Source organism: Haemaphysalis longicornis, unplaced genomic scaffold (genome assembly GCF_048455015.1).
Source record: "Haemaphysalis longicornis isolate Haplotype H1 unplaced genomic scaffold, Haemaphysalis longicornis Haplotype H1 scaffold_12, whole genome shotgun sequence".
NCBI classification, from domain to species: Eukaryota; Metazoa; Arthropoda; class Arachnida; order Ixodida; family Ixodidae; genus Haemaphysalis; species Haemaphysalis longicornis.
This window is the reverse complement of record NW_027526225.1, coordinates 115,460,882-115,475,674: the sequence shown is the minus strand read 5'-3', so window position 1 is coordinate 115,475,674 and position 14,793 is coordinate 115,460,882. Positions and strand designations below refer to the sequence as shown.

The 14,793-nt window shown below is 45.4% G+C and overlaps 1 protein-coding gene across 1 annotated transcript in view; it reads left to right on the top strand.

Moving 5' to 3' along the window:
- Positions 1 to 11,230, top strand: part of LOC144161806 (uncharacterized) — an 84,738-nt gene extending 73,508 nt beyond the window's left edge. Inside the window, 3 exon segments of the mRNA XM_077692404.1 lie at positions 2,107 to 2,364; positions 4,909 to 5,205; positions 10,762 to 11,230. Of these exon segments, the coding sequence (XP_077548530.1) occupies positions 2,107 to 2,364; positions 4,909 to 5,205; positions 10,762 to 10,994 (788 nt within the window). The 3' untranslated portion in view covers positions 10,995 to 11,230.
- The last annotated feature ends 3,563 nt before the right edge of the window (positions 11,231 to 14,793 follow it).

Sequence of the window (14,793 nt, the reverse complement as noted above, 5' to 3'; positions counted from 1 at the left end):
TAATTTTTACATACTGGGGACCTTTAACGTGCGCCGAAATTTCGCACACAAGGGCGTTTTTGCTTTTCGCCTCCACCAGAAAAGCGGCCGCCGTGGCCGGGAATCAGATCAAATCAAATCAGATCAGATCAAATCAGATCAGATCAAACCCTACAATCAGATCAAATCAAATCGGGCGCATTCGAGCAGTCGAGTAACAATTTATCGGCTACCTTTGTCACTGAGACGTAGCCGAAGAGGTACATAATCAGTGCATGTTTCTGGTAACACGTTATATGCCAGAAACTTGGTACCTTACTAATCTCATTACGAGATAGCTATGGTCAACTCAAGAGCAGTGGAAAGGAGATAGCAGGTGTAACTCCCGTGGATAGAAACCCCGGGTCATGTACTAGAGACGAAGCTCTCCTAGGCGACATCCTCGCTGAAAATTGAGAGAACAAAAAGCATGGTTTGATTGGCCATCTGATGCGGAGAGCAGTCAGTAAACCCCCTGAGGAACATACCATCTCATCCCATCCCACGAGGGATGAGACGAGACAAAAAACGTAAAAACTTTGTTAATGCATGAAAAAAAAATTACACCATCTTCCCGTAGGGGAACTCTGAGTATTATGCGAAGCAGCCATGGGGTCGACTGAAGTTCCCATTAGTTTTCAGTTCGTCGTTTCCGGTGACGTTCAGCTTCGCGTGCCTTCGTTGTATCAATAGCTTCTTGGCGTAGTTTGAATGAGTGAAGGACATAAGGCGCGTTCGTAGCACATGCTCCCGCCTCGGTTTGAAGCGCAGTGGGAAGAGCGCCACGTAGTAGCTCCCGTTGCGGACTGAGAGTCGTGGGTTCGAAACCGGGCGCCGCCTACTTCTTTTTATAGTGAACTGCGCTGACGTCAGCGCAAGCGCTGACGGGGCTGAAGAGACGCGCATGCGCAGGAGAGTGCGGACGGCGAACAACGACAACGAGGGAGGGAGGGACACAGCCCCGAGCATAAGATGCTTCGCATCTAAAAGAACATCCGGAGCAGATAATTGATGCAGATGATTTGGGGAAGGAACAATTAGAAAGCCATGGAATAGGCTGCAGATGTCCAATGTAGGACGAACGACATTCCTACATTGGACATCCGCAGTATGATGATCATGATTTTGTCTGGCATTTGAAAACACTCGGATCTTCATCAATTCAGTTTTGATCATCCGGGATTGCCTCTTACGAGATGTTAGGTCATACCGCTTCGTGGACATCAGCAGTATGATTATCATGCTTATGCCTGGGCTTTGAAAATTCCTGCCTCAATAAAAATTTGGTTTTGACTGTACGTAACTGTCTCTAACAAGAAATTGGGTCTCTCCACTTGTCGCTAACGTAATCAAGGAGATAACCTGCTGAGTATTTCTTTAGAAGCAGGTCATACCACGATTAATGCGGAGGAAGTATCACGATGATTTCAGTAACGCTGACCTATTACTAACGGGTCGACAAAATTTCACTTAGATCCCGGAACAGATCGTATCCTGTGACAAAAAAGAAAAAAAAAATTGGCGCAGCTTGTGCTAGCAGTGCAAGGCTGGAGAAACGGTGGAGCGGGGGATCTACCTTGCTTATGCCGGTTTTACTAACTTTTGCGATGTTCTTGCTAGGCTACGCTAAGTGTTGAGGGGTGAGAGGCAAAGTTTAGCCGGATTTTACAAGGCCGTTCCGGTCGGTCCCCCAAACTGATAGCGAATCCCAGGAGGGAAAACAGTAGGTCGACTCCCATCTCCGCTGTTTTTCCAGCCTTGCACCAATGGTTCAAGCTGCGCCATTTTTTTTTGCATTTTAGTAGCCCATGAAAGACTATCACCTTTAAAGTGGTATAGTAACGAGTGCGCGTATGCCCATGCCCCTTGTGCTCACACTCGAGCAGGCCCGAAATCCGGCTTCACTGTTATAATACCACATCTGCGGTGGTGCACCCTTTACAGGCGGCGCAGTTTTGTTTTGTTGGTAACGCCACAGGGCCAAAAACTTAAACATCTCCGCTGTTAAAAGAAGGCGATACTATACGCACATGCCTTCGTTTGTCCGCGAACGAGTTCACTAAAAGCTTCGTATGTTTGCGCGCTTAGCTTCAAACGAGATCTGCCCGGACGGCAGCGAGTGCGACGATGACCAGACGTGCTGCCTGCTGCGGGATGGCTCGTACGGCTGCTGCCTGTACAAAGACGCGGTCTGCTGCGACGACCAGATACACTGCTGCCCGCAAGGATACCAGTGCGACATGCAGCACGGCCAGTGCATCAATAGGGGCCTAGTGCAGCCGACCCTCGTCAAGGTGGCCGCGCGCCGTAGGAGCCCGCACTCCGCCCACAGGATTCCCCCACCGGGTACGCCAACGATACGGGCTCCTACCGATGTAAACATGACGGAAAATCCGAAAGGCGGGCGTGAGAGTATTTTTTCAAGACCATAGTGTGCCTTAAACTACTTAAAGGCGAAAATGTTAGTTCGTCTGTATGTCTGCCTGTCCATCGATTGACCCGCCCGGCGAAACGTTAAAATAATTTTTAGACAGGAAGTATACATAGGCAAACCTTTGCGGATCCGTACTACTAAATTTTTTAGCATAGTTCATACTTGTAAAGCTTCTGCCGCAAAAGGAAAACGCTTTGCATTTTGAGGCAAAACATCAATAATTAAGTGATACCAGCAGTGCTCTTTTAACTAAAAATTGTGGTTGGTTCCTCTGTCATAGGAATCGGTAAAACACGAAAGTGAAATGTCCAGCGAAATCTGCAGCTGAGCATGATTTGCGAGTCGGCGGCTGCCTTGTGGGTGTGCTTGGAGAGTGACGTCCTGTTGGTGGGTCGCTTCGCGAAGGTGTACTGGAGTCATTTCCGTGGCGGATATGACGTCAGTGAAATCTTGGCGTATTCCGGCATAAGAAACTTTCGTGTTAAAATATAAAACCCGAAAACGAACAACCCTAAGTATAACGTTCTCTTTAGTTCTAAAGGTTGCTTCCCCGATAGAAGACCCTGTGTGCAGGGGTGCACCCTTTACAGGCCGCATGCTTCGTTGTACTGGCGTCATTTCCGTGGTGGATATGACGTTACTCAAATGTCTGTGTGTCCCGGAATAAGACACTGTCGTGTCAGAATAGACGTTAGCTTAATTTTATTTTCGATAGCAAATAAAAATATGAGTTAAAAACGACATTTAAAAAAAAAACAAAGTAGCTGGCGGTCGAGCTAGAGGCGGCGCCTGCGGCCAACCAGTAACAAAAGGTTGCAACAGATGGAACGGGAGTAGTGCGAACCCGTGAAAATAGAATTGAATAAAGGAAACGTCCATCGCGTTTAATGGTCAATGTAGGAGCGGGAGGGGAATGGAAAAGAGTGAGACGTGTGTGGGGAGAGACACTAGGCATTTACGTGGCAGGACGACAGAGGACTATCGTCTTTTGACGACATTTGCAGCGAAGCGAGCAAATAGGCGGCCAGTTTTTTTTCGACGCAGCATAAACGTTTAGTGACGTGCCGCTTACGCTATATGCCATGCGTCTCCTGTTGTCTGTGTTGCTTTCAGTAGCCAAGATGCTGTTTGTAGATGTATCATTCTCGGTGTTGCGTAAAAGCAGTCATCTGTCACGCTGTATGAAACACGAACGCGAGATCAAGCAGGGCTGTCAAGCACTTTTTGACCGTCTTGGAGGCTTAAGTTTCAGACGAGAGGAGACGTGCGAGCGGCGTGAAAAGACTGTGGTTGATTCGCCTGTCACAGGAATCGGTAAAACACGAAAGTGAAATGTGCAGCGAAATCTGCACCTCAGCATGATTTGCGGGTCGGCGGCTGTCTTGAGGGTGTGCTTGGCGAGCGAGTCCTGCTGGCGGGTCGCTTCGGAAAAGGTGTACTGGCGTCATTTCCGTGACGGATATGACGTCAGTGAAATCTTGGTGTATCCCGGCAAAAAACACCTTCGTGTTAAATTATAAAACCACAAAACGAACAACCCTAGTATAACGTACTCTTTAGTACTAAAGGTTGCTTCCCCGCAAGAAGACCCTGTGTGCAGGGGTGCACCCTTTACAGGACGTTTGCTTCTTTGTAATGGCGTCACTTCCGTTACGGATATGATGTCACCGAAATCTTGGTGTATCCGGGAATATAACACTTTCGTGTTAAAAATACTGGAGGGCGAGGCAGTTAACAAAACGAGATTTCTCCATTCCGGAACATATAGAACACCATTGACCTCTCCCGTTTGCGCAGCCAACGATTGTGGTTTCGCACTTCACATCGCCTTTACACACTTTTCGGCAAAAAATTTTGCGGAAGTGCGCTTAATCCCCCTTCTAACGTTCACGACGCGCCACAGTCGACAGCTTTGCCAATATACAGTTTTGCGTCCAACTTAGCGGTTCGACTTTTCATTCTACTCCGTCGCGCTGCGTTACCTTGGCCCGGCTGTATTCTACTAATTGGACTAGAGTGTGTTTTGTGGATTAGTGCATTACGGTACTACTGGACATTGTTGTGTTATGCAAATTTTTGGGGCTGTAATGTATACTGCGGCATCCAGTTCCATTCCTAAACCGAAAGCGATACCGTAATTATTTGGTTTACAAAAACCAACCAGCTCTCAGAAAAAAAAAAAAACTGTTGAAACTGTATCTGACTCTTAACCAGTGAAGAGTGCAATTGTCAAGTCATTGAACAGAAAAAAATAGCCCACACAATACGCGTATCAAACGCTTAACGTGGTAGTGAGCTGACATTGATGCCAAAAACGTCAGTTGATCTTTTCAAGAATACCTGTGGCCAAACCTGAGTGGATCCGGAACCTACCGCCGGAGAAATTTTGTGATTGTTGGCTTCATTTCGAGTCTCCGTCTGAAGGCTTTTGTTTTTACAAGCATTCCACTCTGCAGTAGAGGAGAACCAGCAAGAGAGGCAGTCTTCGTCCGTTGTGTGTCCTGGTAAAAGAACCACGTGCCCTGACAACGCTAAATGCTGCCTGTGGCGCGACAAACTCAACTGGTTCTGCTGCCCGTACGCAAACGGCACCTGCTGCAGGGATGGAACCTTCTGTTGCCCGGCTGGCTTTTACTGCTTCGTGCCGACTCAAAGTTGCATTCCATATGGACAGCAAGTGACGTCCCTCAAAGATGACAAGCAATTGAAGCCGACGCCCCGCTTGTACGACTCTTCCGGAAGAGCTTTGCCTTGTGAGTCGCACCGCAGTGTTCGCTATGTACAGTGGAACCTGGATTTTACGAAACCCGATTTTAAAAATTTTCCGATTTAACTAACAAATCTGGTTTCCTTCGCAATTTCGCATAGGCTTGATGCTTTCTTGGTTTTAGGAATTTCCTAGTTAAACCAAATAATTCTCTGGTGTCGCTGACTTCATAAAAGCGACTCTCAACTGTGTACAGTGTGTAAAGCTGGTAGCGATCATTAGAAGAAAGTTGCTTTATTTTCCACGAAAGAACTCCTATAGTCCGGAGCTCCAGGGATAGACAACGGGATAATCTGGACTTCACCCGCCATTCCTGCTGGGGTTCGAAAATTTCGACAGTTTAGGTTTGCCGCTTAAACTTGCTGCTTAATCCCAGTAAACAGATGGGTGCTTCGGTAAGTTGAGGTATGTCAATGCGTCTATTAGAATGAACTTGACTGCTCGTAGGGGCATAAACAGAAGAATTGATGCTAAGGACAGACTTTAGTATACCTTTATCAGTGGAAAAAGAGGAGGGGCGACGGAAAGCCTCTAACAATAGCAAAAAAGAAGCTCCGTCCAGAGTTTTACTCTCCAAAGGTACATCAGAGCTACGGGTCCCGCTGTAAGAGATGATTGCAGAAATATTTAGACAACCTGGGATACTCAACCTTGAGCTCAAGTTTCGCAAGCGCAGAAATCGTCCTTTCTCATCCACCAGAGAAGCGGGCGCAGCCAACTGGGATTGAACCGGCGATCTCGTGTTCCACAGCAGAACGCCCTTGCCACTTAGTCACCGTGGTGGCTTTATAGAAACGAACATTGCCTCGACCGCGACTGTGCAATGTCGGGAATGCAATGTCTACATACGGTGCGACAACCGGTCCGAAAAAAAAAAACATGAGACAAAAATGGGGACCTCGCTCCAAGAAATCTGCACTTTAGGCAAATTCCTTTGGAGAAATTATGGGGGCAAAATACGACCTGTTGCCATTTCTTTCGTCACCCGATGATTAGAAACCTAGCGCAAGACGCTGTCCAATATCCTCGAATTCTGTTTTTTTTTTTTGTTTGCGCCAGTCCGTCACTAATTTTGGGGCGGCATAGTCTCCTATGAGAGCTTTGTTTTCCCAGCCTTGGTCTGGTTGTTTTTTGGTGATTATGTCACCTGCAATCAAGATAAACCCTGAAATATAATTAGCACCATAAAATTTGTAACAGGAGACAGTTACAAGGCCATCACGCGCTGCTAAAAATTGCTTCTGCTGGCACTGTGACATGTTTTTCATCGTGGATGCTTTAGCGCAGACCTCAGTGCCCGCTCGCTGCAGCATTGATCAAAAAAGAATCGAACGCATCGTCAACTCGGGGTGATCGATATAAATCGACTTAATCAAGTCGACTTAATGAAATTGACCTAATCGACTTGATCAAATTGACCTAATCGACTTAATTAACTGAGTTATCGGTCCAGTGAGATCTCTAAGCTGTGAAGACAATTTCTATACAACCATAGTACTAGGGATGTAAGTTTTCATGAAATTTGGAGGCGCGTGAAAGAAAAGGGTCGTTTTTTTTTCTCGCGCCTCAAAATATAAGATCGAAAAATATAAGATTGAAAAGACGATTCCGCACAGATCAATAAAAAATTCGACACACTTCTTAAGGCGGAAGCTTTATACGTCTCATCAAACGCGAAAAGAGACCGTAGTTGTTGTTGACTACAGTAATGAAACCAAATTACGGTCGCCGTAAAAAGAAAATAGGTAAATGAAATATACATAGAAACTTATTGAGGTTCGAATGGGATTTGAACCCAGCATGCCATGAGCCACAACCAAGTGAAGTAACTACAGCGCTAACCCGGTACAGTCCCAGGATGGAACAAGAGTTGTCCGGAAGCATGACAGGAACGTGAACCTGACGTCACGTTTACGTTCGTCACCTGACGTCACGTGAACGTCACGTGAACGTGAAAAGCGCTAAATATAGTAGTTTAAATAAGTTCTTAGCCCACCTGTCGCGTGAGACTATCTACTAGGACGGCACCCGCACCGCGATCGTACGACACCCCGGTCATACGACGCTTTCTCGCGGCCCCTTGGAAGTCGTATTATCGGGGTACCACTGTATATGAATGTTCTTTGGGGGCTTTGGTGCGAATATCGCACAGCGGTGCACAAGCCGCTTCTGTAGTCTTCTGTAGCTATAAAATAGAACTACATTCGACATCACTGTCAAAAACGGTCTTTGTTTTTCGCTTAAATATACGGTCGCAAAAACGAGCTAAACCAGAAAGAAGGGTGAAAAGTATTTTTGGAACAATCCTTTCAGAATTGTCTTTCGAAGGGAATGGTTAAGGTTGATACGCAAAAATAGGCCATCCAGTGCGCATTTCGAGATACCCCATCTAGTAACCGGAATAGTCCCATCTCTTTTGTGTACAAAAATGCCGCGATCATCACAGTTTTTTTTTTATTTTCAGTGCACGACAGACGACCTTCTTAATTATCCCCATACCTGACTCACGGAAGCCTTCTACTACCTTCACTGGCTGCGAAACGTTCTTCTCTCGCCCAGTGTATATATATCGCGTCATGAACGACGCTACGTTAGCCCGCCGACAATTAATAGAAATCAGACATACTTAAGCTTTAGAAGTGCCTCAATTTCGGAGAACGTCCGTGCGAAATTCCCTCTCTGTCTCTCCGTCGGTCTGTTCGTCCATCTCGCAACCAAAAACAGAAACTCGCGCAATTCACATATCGTGACGTGAATATAATCCGTGTGCCACACGTGGGAGACGGCAGATTGCTTTAAAAGCGCGCAGGAGCACGACGAGCAGTAGTGATGTGGAATTGGTGTGTCAAACAGTTTCTGCCATCAAGTCAAAACATGACGCAAGAGTATGAAATATGATGGCGACGTGTCTACATTGCATCATTTTGTTAACGCAGTGTTCAGCGATTCATGCATATAGACGCGGTGTTGCCTCTTCCTTTTCTTTTTAAACGCGTGCTGAGATTTCATTTTTTCGTGCGTTTTCGTAGTTGCCCCAGAAACACCTCCACACCATTCATTTTTGTTCCGATGGAAGTACACGTGGTGGTTAGCCTTTGAATGCGTGCGCGTGTATATCGTAAAAAATAAAGTTGATAATTCAGTGATGCTTCTATAATTGTTTTGTTTGTGTCTGTGATGTTACCTTTCTTCATACTCGTGCTTTGTCTTGTGTTGCTATCGCTAGTCCGTTCTTTGAAGCAACCATCAAACTCACCCGCTGCACACGTGAGTTCTGCTGGGGAGCCAACATTACTGCGTTCGATAGGGTAGAGTGGTGGGCATACGGCATGCATGAACGATCAGCGGTATGGATCTGTAACAATACAGGTCCTTTTGCAGCGCATGGAGATAGCCAACGGCGTGAAGTGTGGTCGAGGAGTAACGTAGCAAAAAGTATGAAAGCAGCAAGGGTGCGAGTGCAATCATTCAAATTACTTCTGAAGGTACAAGAGACGTATCTCAATAGAAAAATGGATCTTAATTTGTAACCAATCTCTGATAATCCCTCCCCCTGTTAGAATTCAGACCTCTGCAGGTGTACATGGGACATATGGGGTGTTTATTAAAAGGCCCGAGGGCGTCCTACTAATGAAATACCTTTTAACAGCGCGCCCTAGGCAGAAGGGCCTTCAAAGCAAACGTACATAGCTGTGTATGGACGGAAATGAGCCTCTGGGAAAAATAATTATGCACTATCTGGCAGTTGCCGCTAGGGAGTGTCTACAATTTTGAACGCGTAGCGTTAAGGGCTTCGTGTCGGTGAAAAACCAGCTCCGTCAGCGGCGTTGACCATGAGTAAAAAAGAGGCGTTAGCGAAAAATTCCGTAGCGCCTCCTTGCGGCGGCCACTGAATCTGGCGGGATCGTAAGGCGCTCCCCATGCGGCGTGCGAGCAGAAAAGGAAAGTTTTGAGCACTCGCGTTTTTTTTACTGACGCCGATGCTGACTTTTTCGCTCAATAGGCCATTGCAAGCAGCCATGAAGACGAAATACAAGTTTGTTTTAATAAAAAGACGGCCTTGTCCCGGCACCAATGGCATCGCTTTTATCGCAAATTTGAAACAAATAATCAAAATATAAAAGAAAACATGCGAAGCAGTGGCGACTCCCCCGCCACTTTCCGGCAACTTTTCTATGACGTCACAGAGTCTTGTTCGTGCGATGGCGGCCCCCGACCTGAGCCACCGCCAAGGAACAAAATTGGGCGGTTGCAGTGTGGTTCCAGTTCCGTTTGATTGTACCACCCGAATGCTATCATGCAGTTAAACACTGATAACTATGTTTTTAGTGCTGGCCCGTATTACGTCACCCCTGCCCATATTGAGTCCCTGCAGCGGGAAATTTAAACTTTTTAAACATTTCTCGCGTTTTTTTTTTTTGTGCTTTGAAACAAAGTTTTTGTGGCTGGAATAGAGCTGACTGAAGTAGCAAAAGCTAGTCTCTCGGAAATCGCCGCAGTTGGGCTACACCACAGTACTCCAGAACGCCCAATCGCCGTGACCAAATGTGCACGTTTGGTGAATGACGAGGCCCAGCATGCGATTAGAGCAAAAATAAAATGGCCGCGTATCCGCTACCTTCATTGCAAGTGTCGACGCAAGACTATAGTCGACTGGCGCCCCTGCTGATTAACTGCCTCCCTTCTCTTTCCGCTCACCTCTCATGCTGTTCCTCTCCCGTCTCACTCCTTCCAAGATAACACGCTAGAGGTTTGCTCAAGTCTATTTAAATTTACCGCGTTCCACTGCTCCACGCCAAATGCCTCGATGCCAGCGCTGCCTTACGACAGAGACGCGCGTGAATGGAGGTACCCTACTACAATGTTTATAGAACCCCGTTTCCCTGCTCCACGTGCATTCCAAGCTGAACGTGAAACCTATCTAGTGGAACCTTTCGTTACTGTTGCCGTTTGCTTTCTTAATATTCCGCCAGGAGCTATAGTGGCGCGGGCAACAGCAGCCGACGTTTTCCTGCAGTTGATGTAGGATATCGCAAAAAACAAGCGTCCATGAATTCTTAAAAAAAGGAACACTGCCAATATCACTCATGTATTGATTTTATGCTTCACAGTTTCTTAATGTTTTGTTCTTATTCAACAGTGCTGACAACTATGATGGTTGCCATCGGAATCAGGCGTTTAGATTTGGCTGTGGGTATATAAGACTATTGCGAAGATTCAGTTTAACTTTGGTTTAACAGACATATAGACCGACAGACATAGAACAAAATTTCTGCGTTTAAGTAGCCCAAGGCAGATAATTTCTTTAAAAATAGTATCGGCGCTGTAAAAACAGCGCTTTCGCCAAATTTGGATATTTGGTGACGGTGATTGGTCGTTCTGGAGTACTGTGGTGGAGCCCACCTGCGGCGATTTTTAAGAGTACTTCTTTAAAACATAACAAAGCTGCATTTTATCTTGGTGGCCCCTTTAATTGTTTTCCAATAAAACTCACGCGGGGCATGTATACTTACCCTTTGTCGGCGTTTTGCGTACTTTCCAGCTGTCGACAGGTCGTGCCCGGACAACAGCACATGCCCGGACAGCATGACCTGCTGTCCTTCCGGACAATCGTTCTCGTGCTGCCCGTTCAGTGACGCGGACTGCTGTCCAGACGGCGAGCACTGCTGCCCCAAGGGCTTCAAGTGCGACAGCGAACAGCAGGCGTGCGTCCTCAAGCGCCGCCTGGGTGAGGCGCCGGTGCTCAAGAAGTACCCCAGCACTCTGAGGCCATGACGATCATCGCCGTCGCGATGACTATATCTCGCGCCAAAGGACGGGCCAAAGAAGCAATTAACCGTTGCTGTGCGAATCGAGTTTGGAACTGAGTTATCGAGTTGATTCGAGTGTCAGTTGCGTCCCCTCCCTCTCTTTATATATCTACTTAAAAATTACCATGAACACAAACTACTCAAGTTCAACCACTGCATGTTTTTCATTTTTTAAATAAAGAGTTCTGCTTTACAAAGGGCTATTTTTGTCGGTGTAGTATCATACTTGCCGGTACTTTAACGTTCACTCTATCAACTTAAGCTAACGAATAAATTTTAAGGACGTATTTTCAAGCAGCGACGTTATCCATTTACGGTGCTTTGGAAATCCAAAAACGGAAATCCGAGCCCGAAAAAGGGAGGCCAGGATGTGTTCAAGACCATGCCTTCGTATGTATCACAATGCCGCGCTTTGGCTGCGGATTAGTGTTGAGTCTTCTGTAACCTCATACGGAACATCACCATGGCAACTTCGAAGATCGGGTCCAAGCTGATGCATCATTATCATCATCATCATCATCACCCCCCTCCCCCCCACCACCACCACCACCACCAGCCTATCTACGCCCACTGCTGGGCAAATGCCTCTCCCATTAATTTCCAATTATCCCGGTCCTGAGCTCACTGCGACCAATTTATCCCCACAAACTTCATGATCTCATTTGCCTATTTAACTTTCTGCCGCCCACTGCCACACTTGCCTTCGCATTACATGCCCCTCCCACACCCATTTCTTCTTCTTAATTTCTACTAATATGTCCTCAAAACGCGTTTGTCCCCTGACCCACTCCGCTCTCTTCTTGTCCCTTAATGTTACACCTATCATCTTCCGTTCCATTGCTCGCTGAGTCATCCTCGACGATGTACCTACCAGCAAAATTCGCGGTATAAGCGAGAACGTGAATGCACATGTTAATAACGAACTTTTTTTTCAAACACTATCACATATCCAACCATAAAAATGTAAATATTTGTTTTGGTCTGTAATGTGCAGTAGAAGTATGAAATTCAATGTTCTGACTTAATTTGTAGCTCTGTTTCTTTCACAACAACGGCTAGACTAACCCTACCCCTTTTCTTCTCTGTCTCTCTGAAAGGACCGATCAATTCATTTATGCCTGTAACATTGGCGTCTCCGAGAAGCACGAGAGCGTACACACTTATTATGGCTTCACTGTGAAGCAACACTCTTTTTCTAGTTCTCTGGCACGGCACCGCTGCCCTGCGACAAAGCCAAGCTCTTCGAAGCACGCTGATTGAAGGTCAACTGCAGCTAAATTTCTGATGGGGCACAATTCGAAGCTTTGCGCGGTCCAAAAGCGTCTATAAAGAGTGAAGTTCGATTACTTTTAACTACGTGCTTGTGTCTGGTTGTGCGACTTTATGATAGTAATTAATATCAAATCTGCGATGCCACGCGCCACTTGTGCTCTCAGTTTCATTAGCATTTGTCTCGAATTTCGCGCTCGGATAGGCAAACCAGGACACTGAGAAGTATCTCGTGTTAGGTCCACAGACCCGCCAAGAGATGGCAGCAAAAAAGCTAAGCGTCATGCCGGACAGATGGCGCCACCGTTCTTCACGCGCTCGGCGCACCCTCAAAATGCAGCCCCGCTTGAAGTCCCGCTCGACGGCATACCATCTTTGCTTACAGCGACTTGGCGCGAATGGTATTGTACGTGCAGCCCCGTCTGAATTGTTCCTGACAAGCTGGTCGCGTATCAAAGCCAATGAGACAACGTATTTTTTTTTTTTCATTCAACTTTGCAAGTTCCCAAGCTGTTCATCACTCACCCCGGCCATGCACTATGTATTCATGTCGCTGGTGACTATTGGTTGCCATTGCAGGACTATGGCTGCACAATGACTGTTTTAGGACACCAAAGTCCTAAAAGGGTCGAAAAACTGACATTTGTGGTCATTCTAAGTTTATGTTGCAATAATAAAATATTAATCGTAGAAGAACGTATGACAAATAGGTTAGCGAATGTGTAATTGGAAATTTCGGGAGGAAGTTTCCGAATACCGATTCGACGCACTTGTTCAGTTTGCCGAAGGGGCTGTTAATTATTCTCAGGATAAATGATTCTTTCGAACGGAAAACTAGAGCATCTTTATAAAATATCCGCAAAAATAAAAGAAAAATTATGCCGGCTTCCTTGTCAAAGACCGTCTAAGGTTAATTTGTACTGAATGCTTAGGGGCTTGTCTCGGTTTAGCGGTGCTTACGAAGTGGTAACGAGAAGAATCCGGCCAGATTTAGCCGACACTACTATTCAGTAAGGCCGAAGAAACCAAACCTGTAGTTTGTAAGAAACAGGATGGAGGTATTGGAATTTTTCTGTGTGGTTTTTGTGTTCGTAGTTCCTTACTCCTCACTTAAGACGAAAGTACGAAGAAATCAACCGTTTTAGCGGTAGTTCTTGCTACTTCCGACGAGATAAACAAAGTGGGGGAAAAACAGAAAATTAGAGCTGCAGTTCCTCTCAACGTTAAAGCTATCGGAAGTGCGGAGCAGTGGTTCGCCAATGTTTCTCTCGTGTTATTGTGGTGAGTACTTCGTTTTTATCTTCTGTTTACGGGTTTTGATTTTGTAAATGCATGGCATTCTTTGCTGTGTACCCCAAAGCCAAGATCGTGTAACGCCCTGCATTTCCACAGAGTGCAGATTTGGTGGAAGTAACACCTGTAATTGCTATAATAGCGTAAATGGCGGTCATTGGTCGAACAGAATTTTTAAAAATAAACAGAATAAGAAAAATATAAGAGAACAATTTTCCCAAAAATTATCTGACAAAGAAAAAAATATGCATCTTGTACATCTCTCCCCAAGACTCCAAAATAAACAGAACAGTATCCGCAAACAAACGTTAAAAATACGAATAAAAGATGGCGAGAACCCGTTTAAACGCCTTTCATTTGCACAAAAATGCAGATTTGGCGAAAAAATAAACACCAGTAATCGTTATTATAGCGTAAATGGAGATAATTGGTAGAACAGAAGTTTGAAAAAAAAAAAAAAAAAACAAGAATAGAAAAAAATGAAATTTTCACAAAAATGACCCGAGAGAATAAAAAAAGCGCATCTGATAGATCTCCAGCAAAACCGATGACTAAACGAAAAGGTGCGAAAAAAAAACAATTGAAATGCTAATAAAAACAGCACAAAAAACGTCTTGCTTCTGCGAAAAAAATAATTGCGAAGTAAAAGGCACTTCATCGTGATAAGGGTATATATTTACATCATTAAAAAAACAAAAAACTATAAATAATAAAATACTCCAACGTCTTTCGCTACTAGTAGCCATATTTGGCTCGAAAGTACTCGCACCCTAGACAAGCAGCATCAGAATGTTACGCATTAGTAGACAGTTCTCTGAATTTTTGCAGATTTTTTTAAAGAGAAGCTTAACTGTTCTCACTGATGTGTCTGTAACGCGAAAACGCCTTGCGGGAAAGCCAACTTTCTCTGATGAGGATGGTGAATTACAGTGGGTGAAGGGAAAGAAAAAAAATTCTTCACTGGACGGAATCGAACCTGGGTTCCACACGTTATGAAGAATGCTTCGCGTTCAACCATCTTCGTCGTTAGACGGAGGGGTGCACGATTTTTTCTATGGTTTTCTTTTCTGTTTCTGTGTTTCGCTTCTCTTTTTGTGTGTGCTGATTTTTTTCTCTGTTTAGGTTTTGTTGCTTTTATGTGTTTTGCTTTTGTTTGTGTTTTAATCAGCACGTCCGCAATAACCCCTCAAATTGTCCGATGT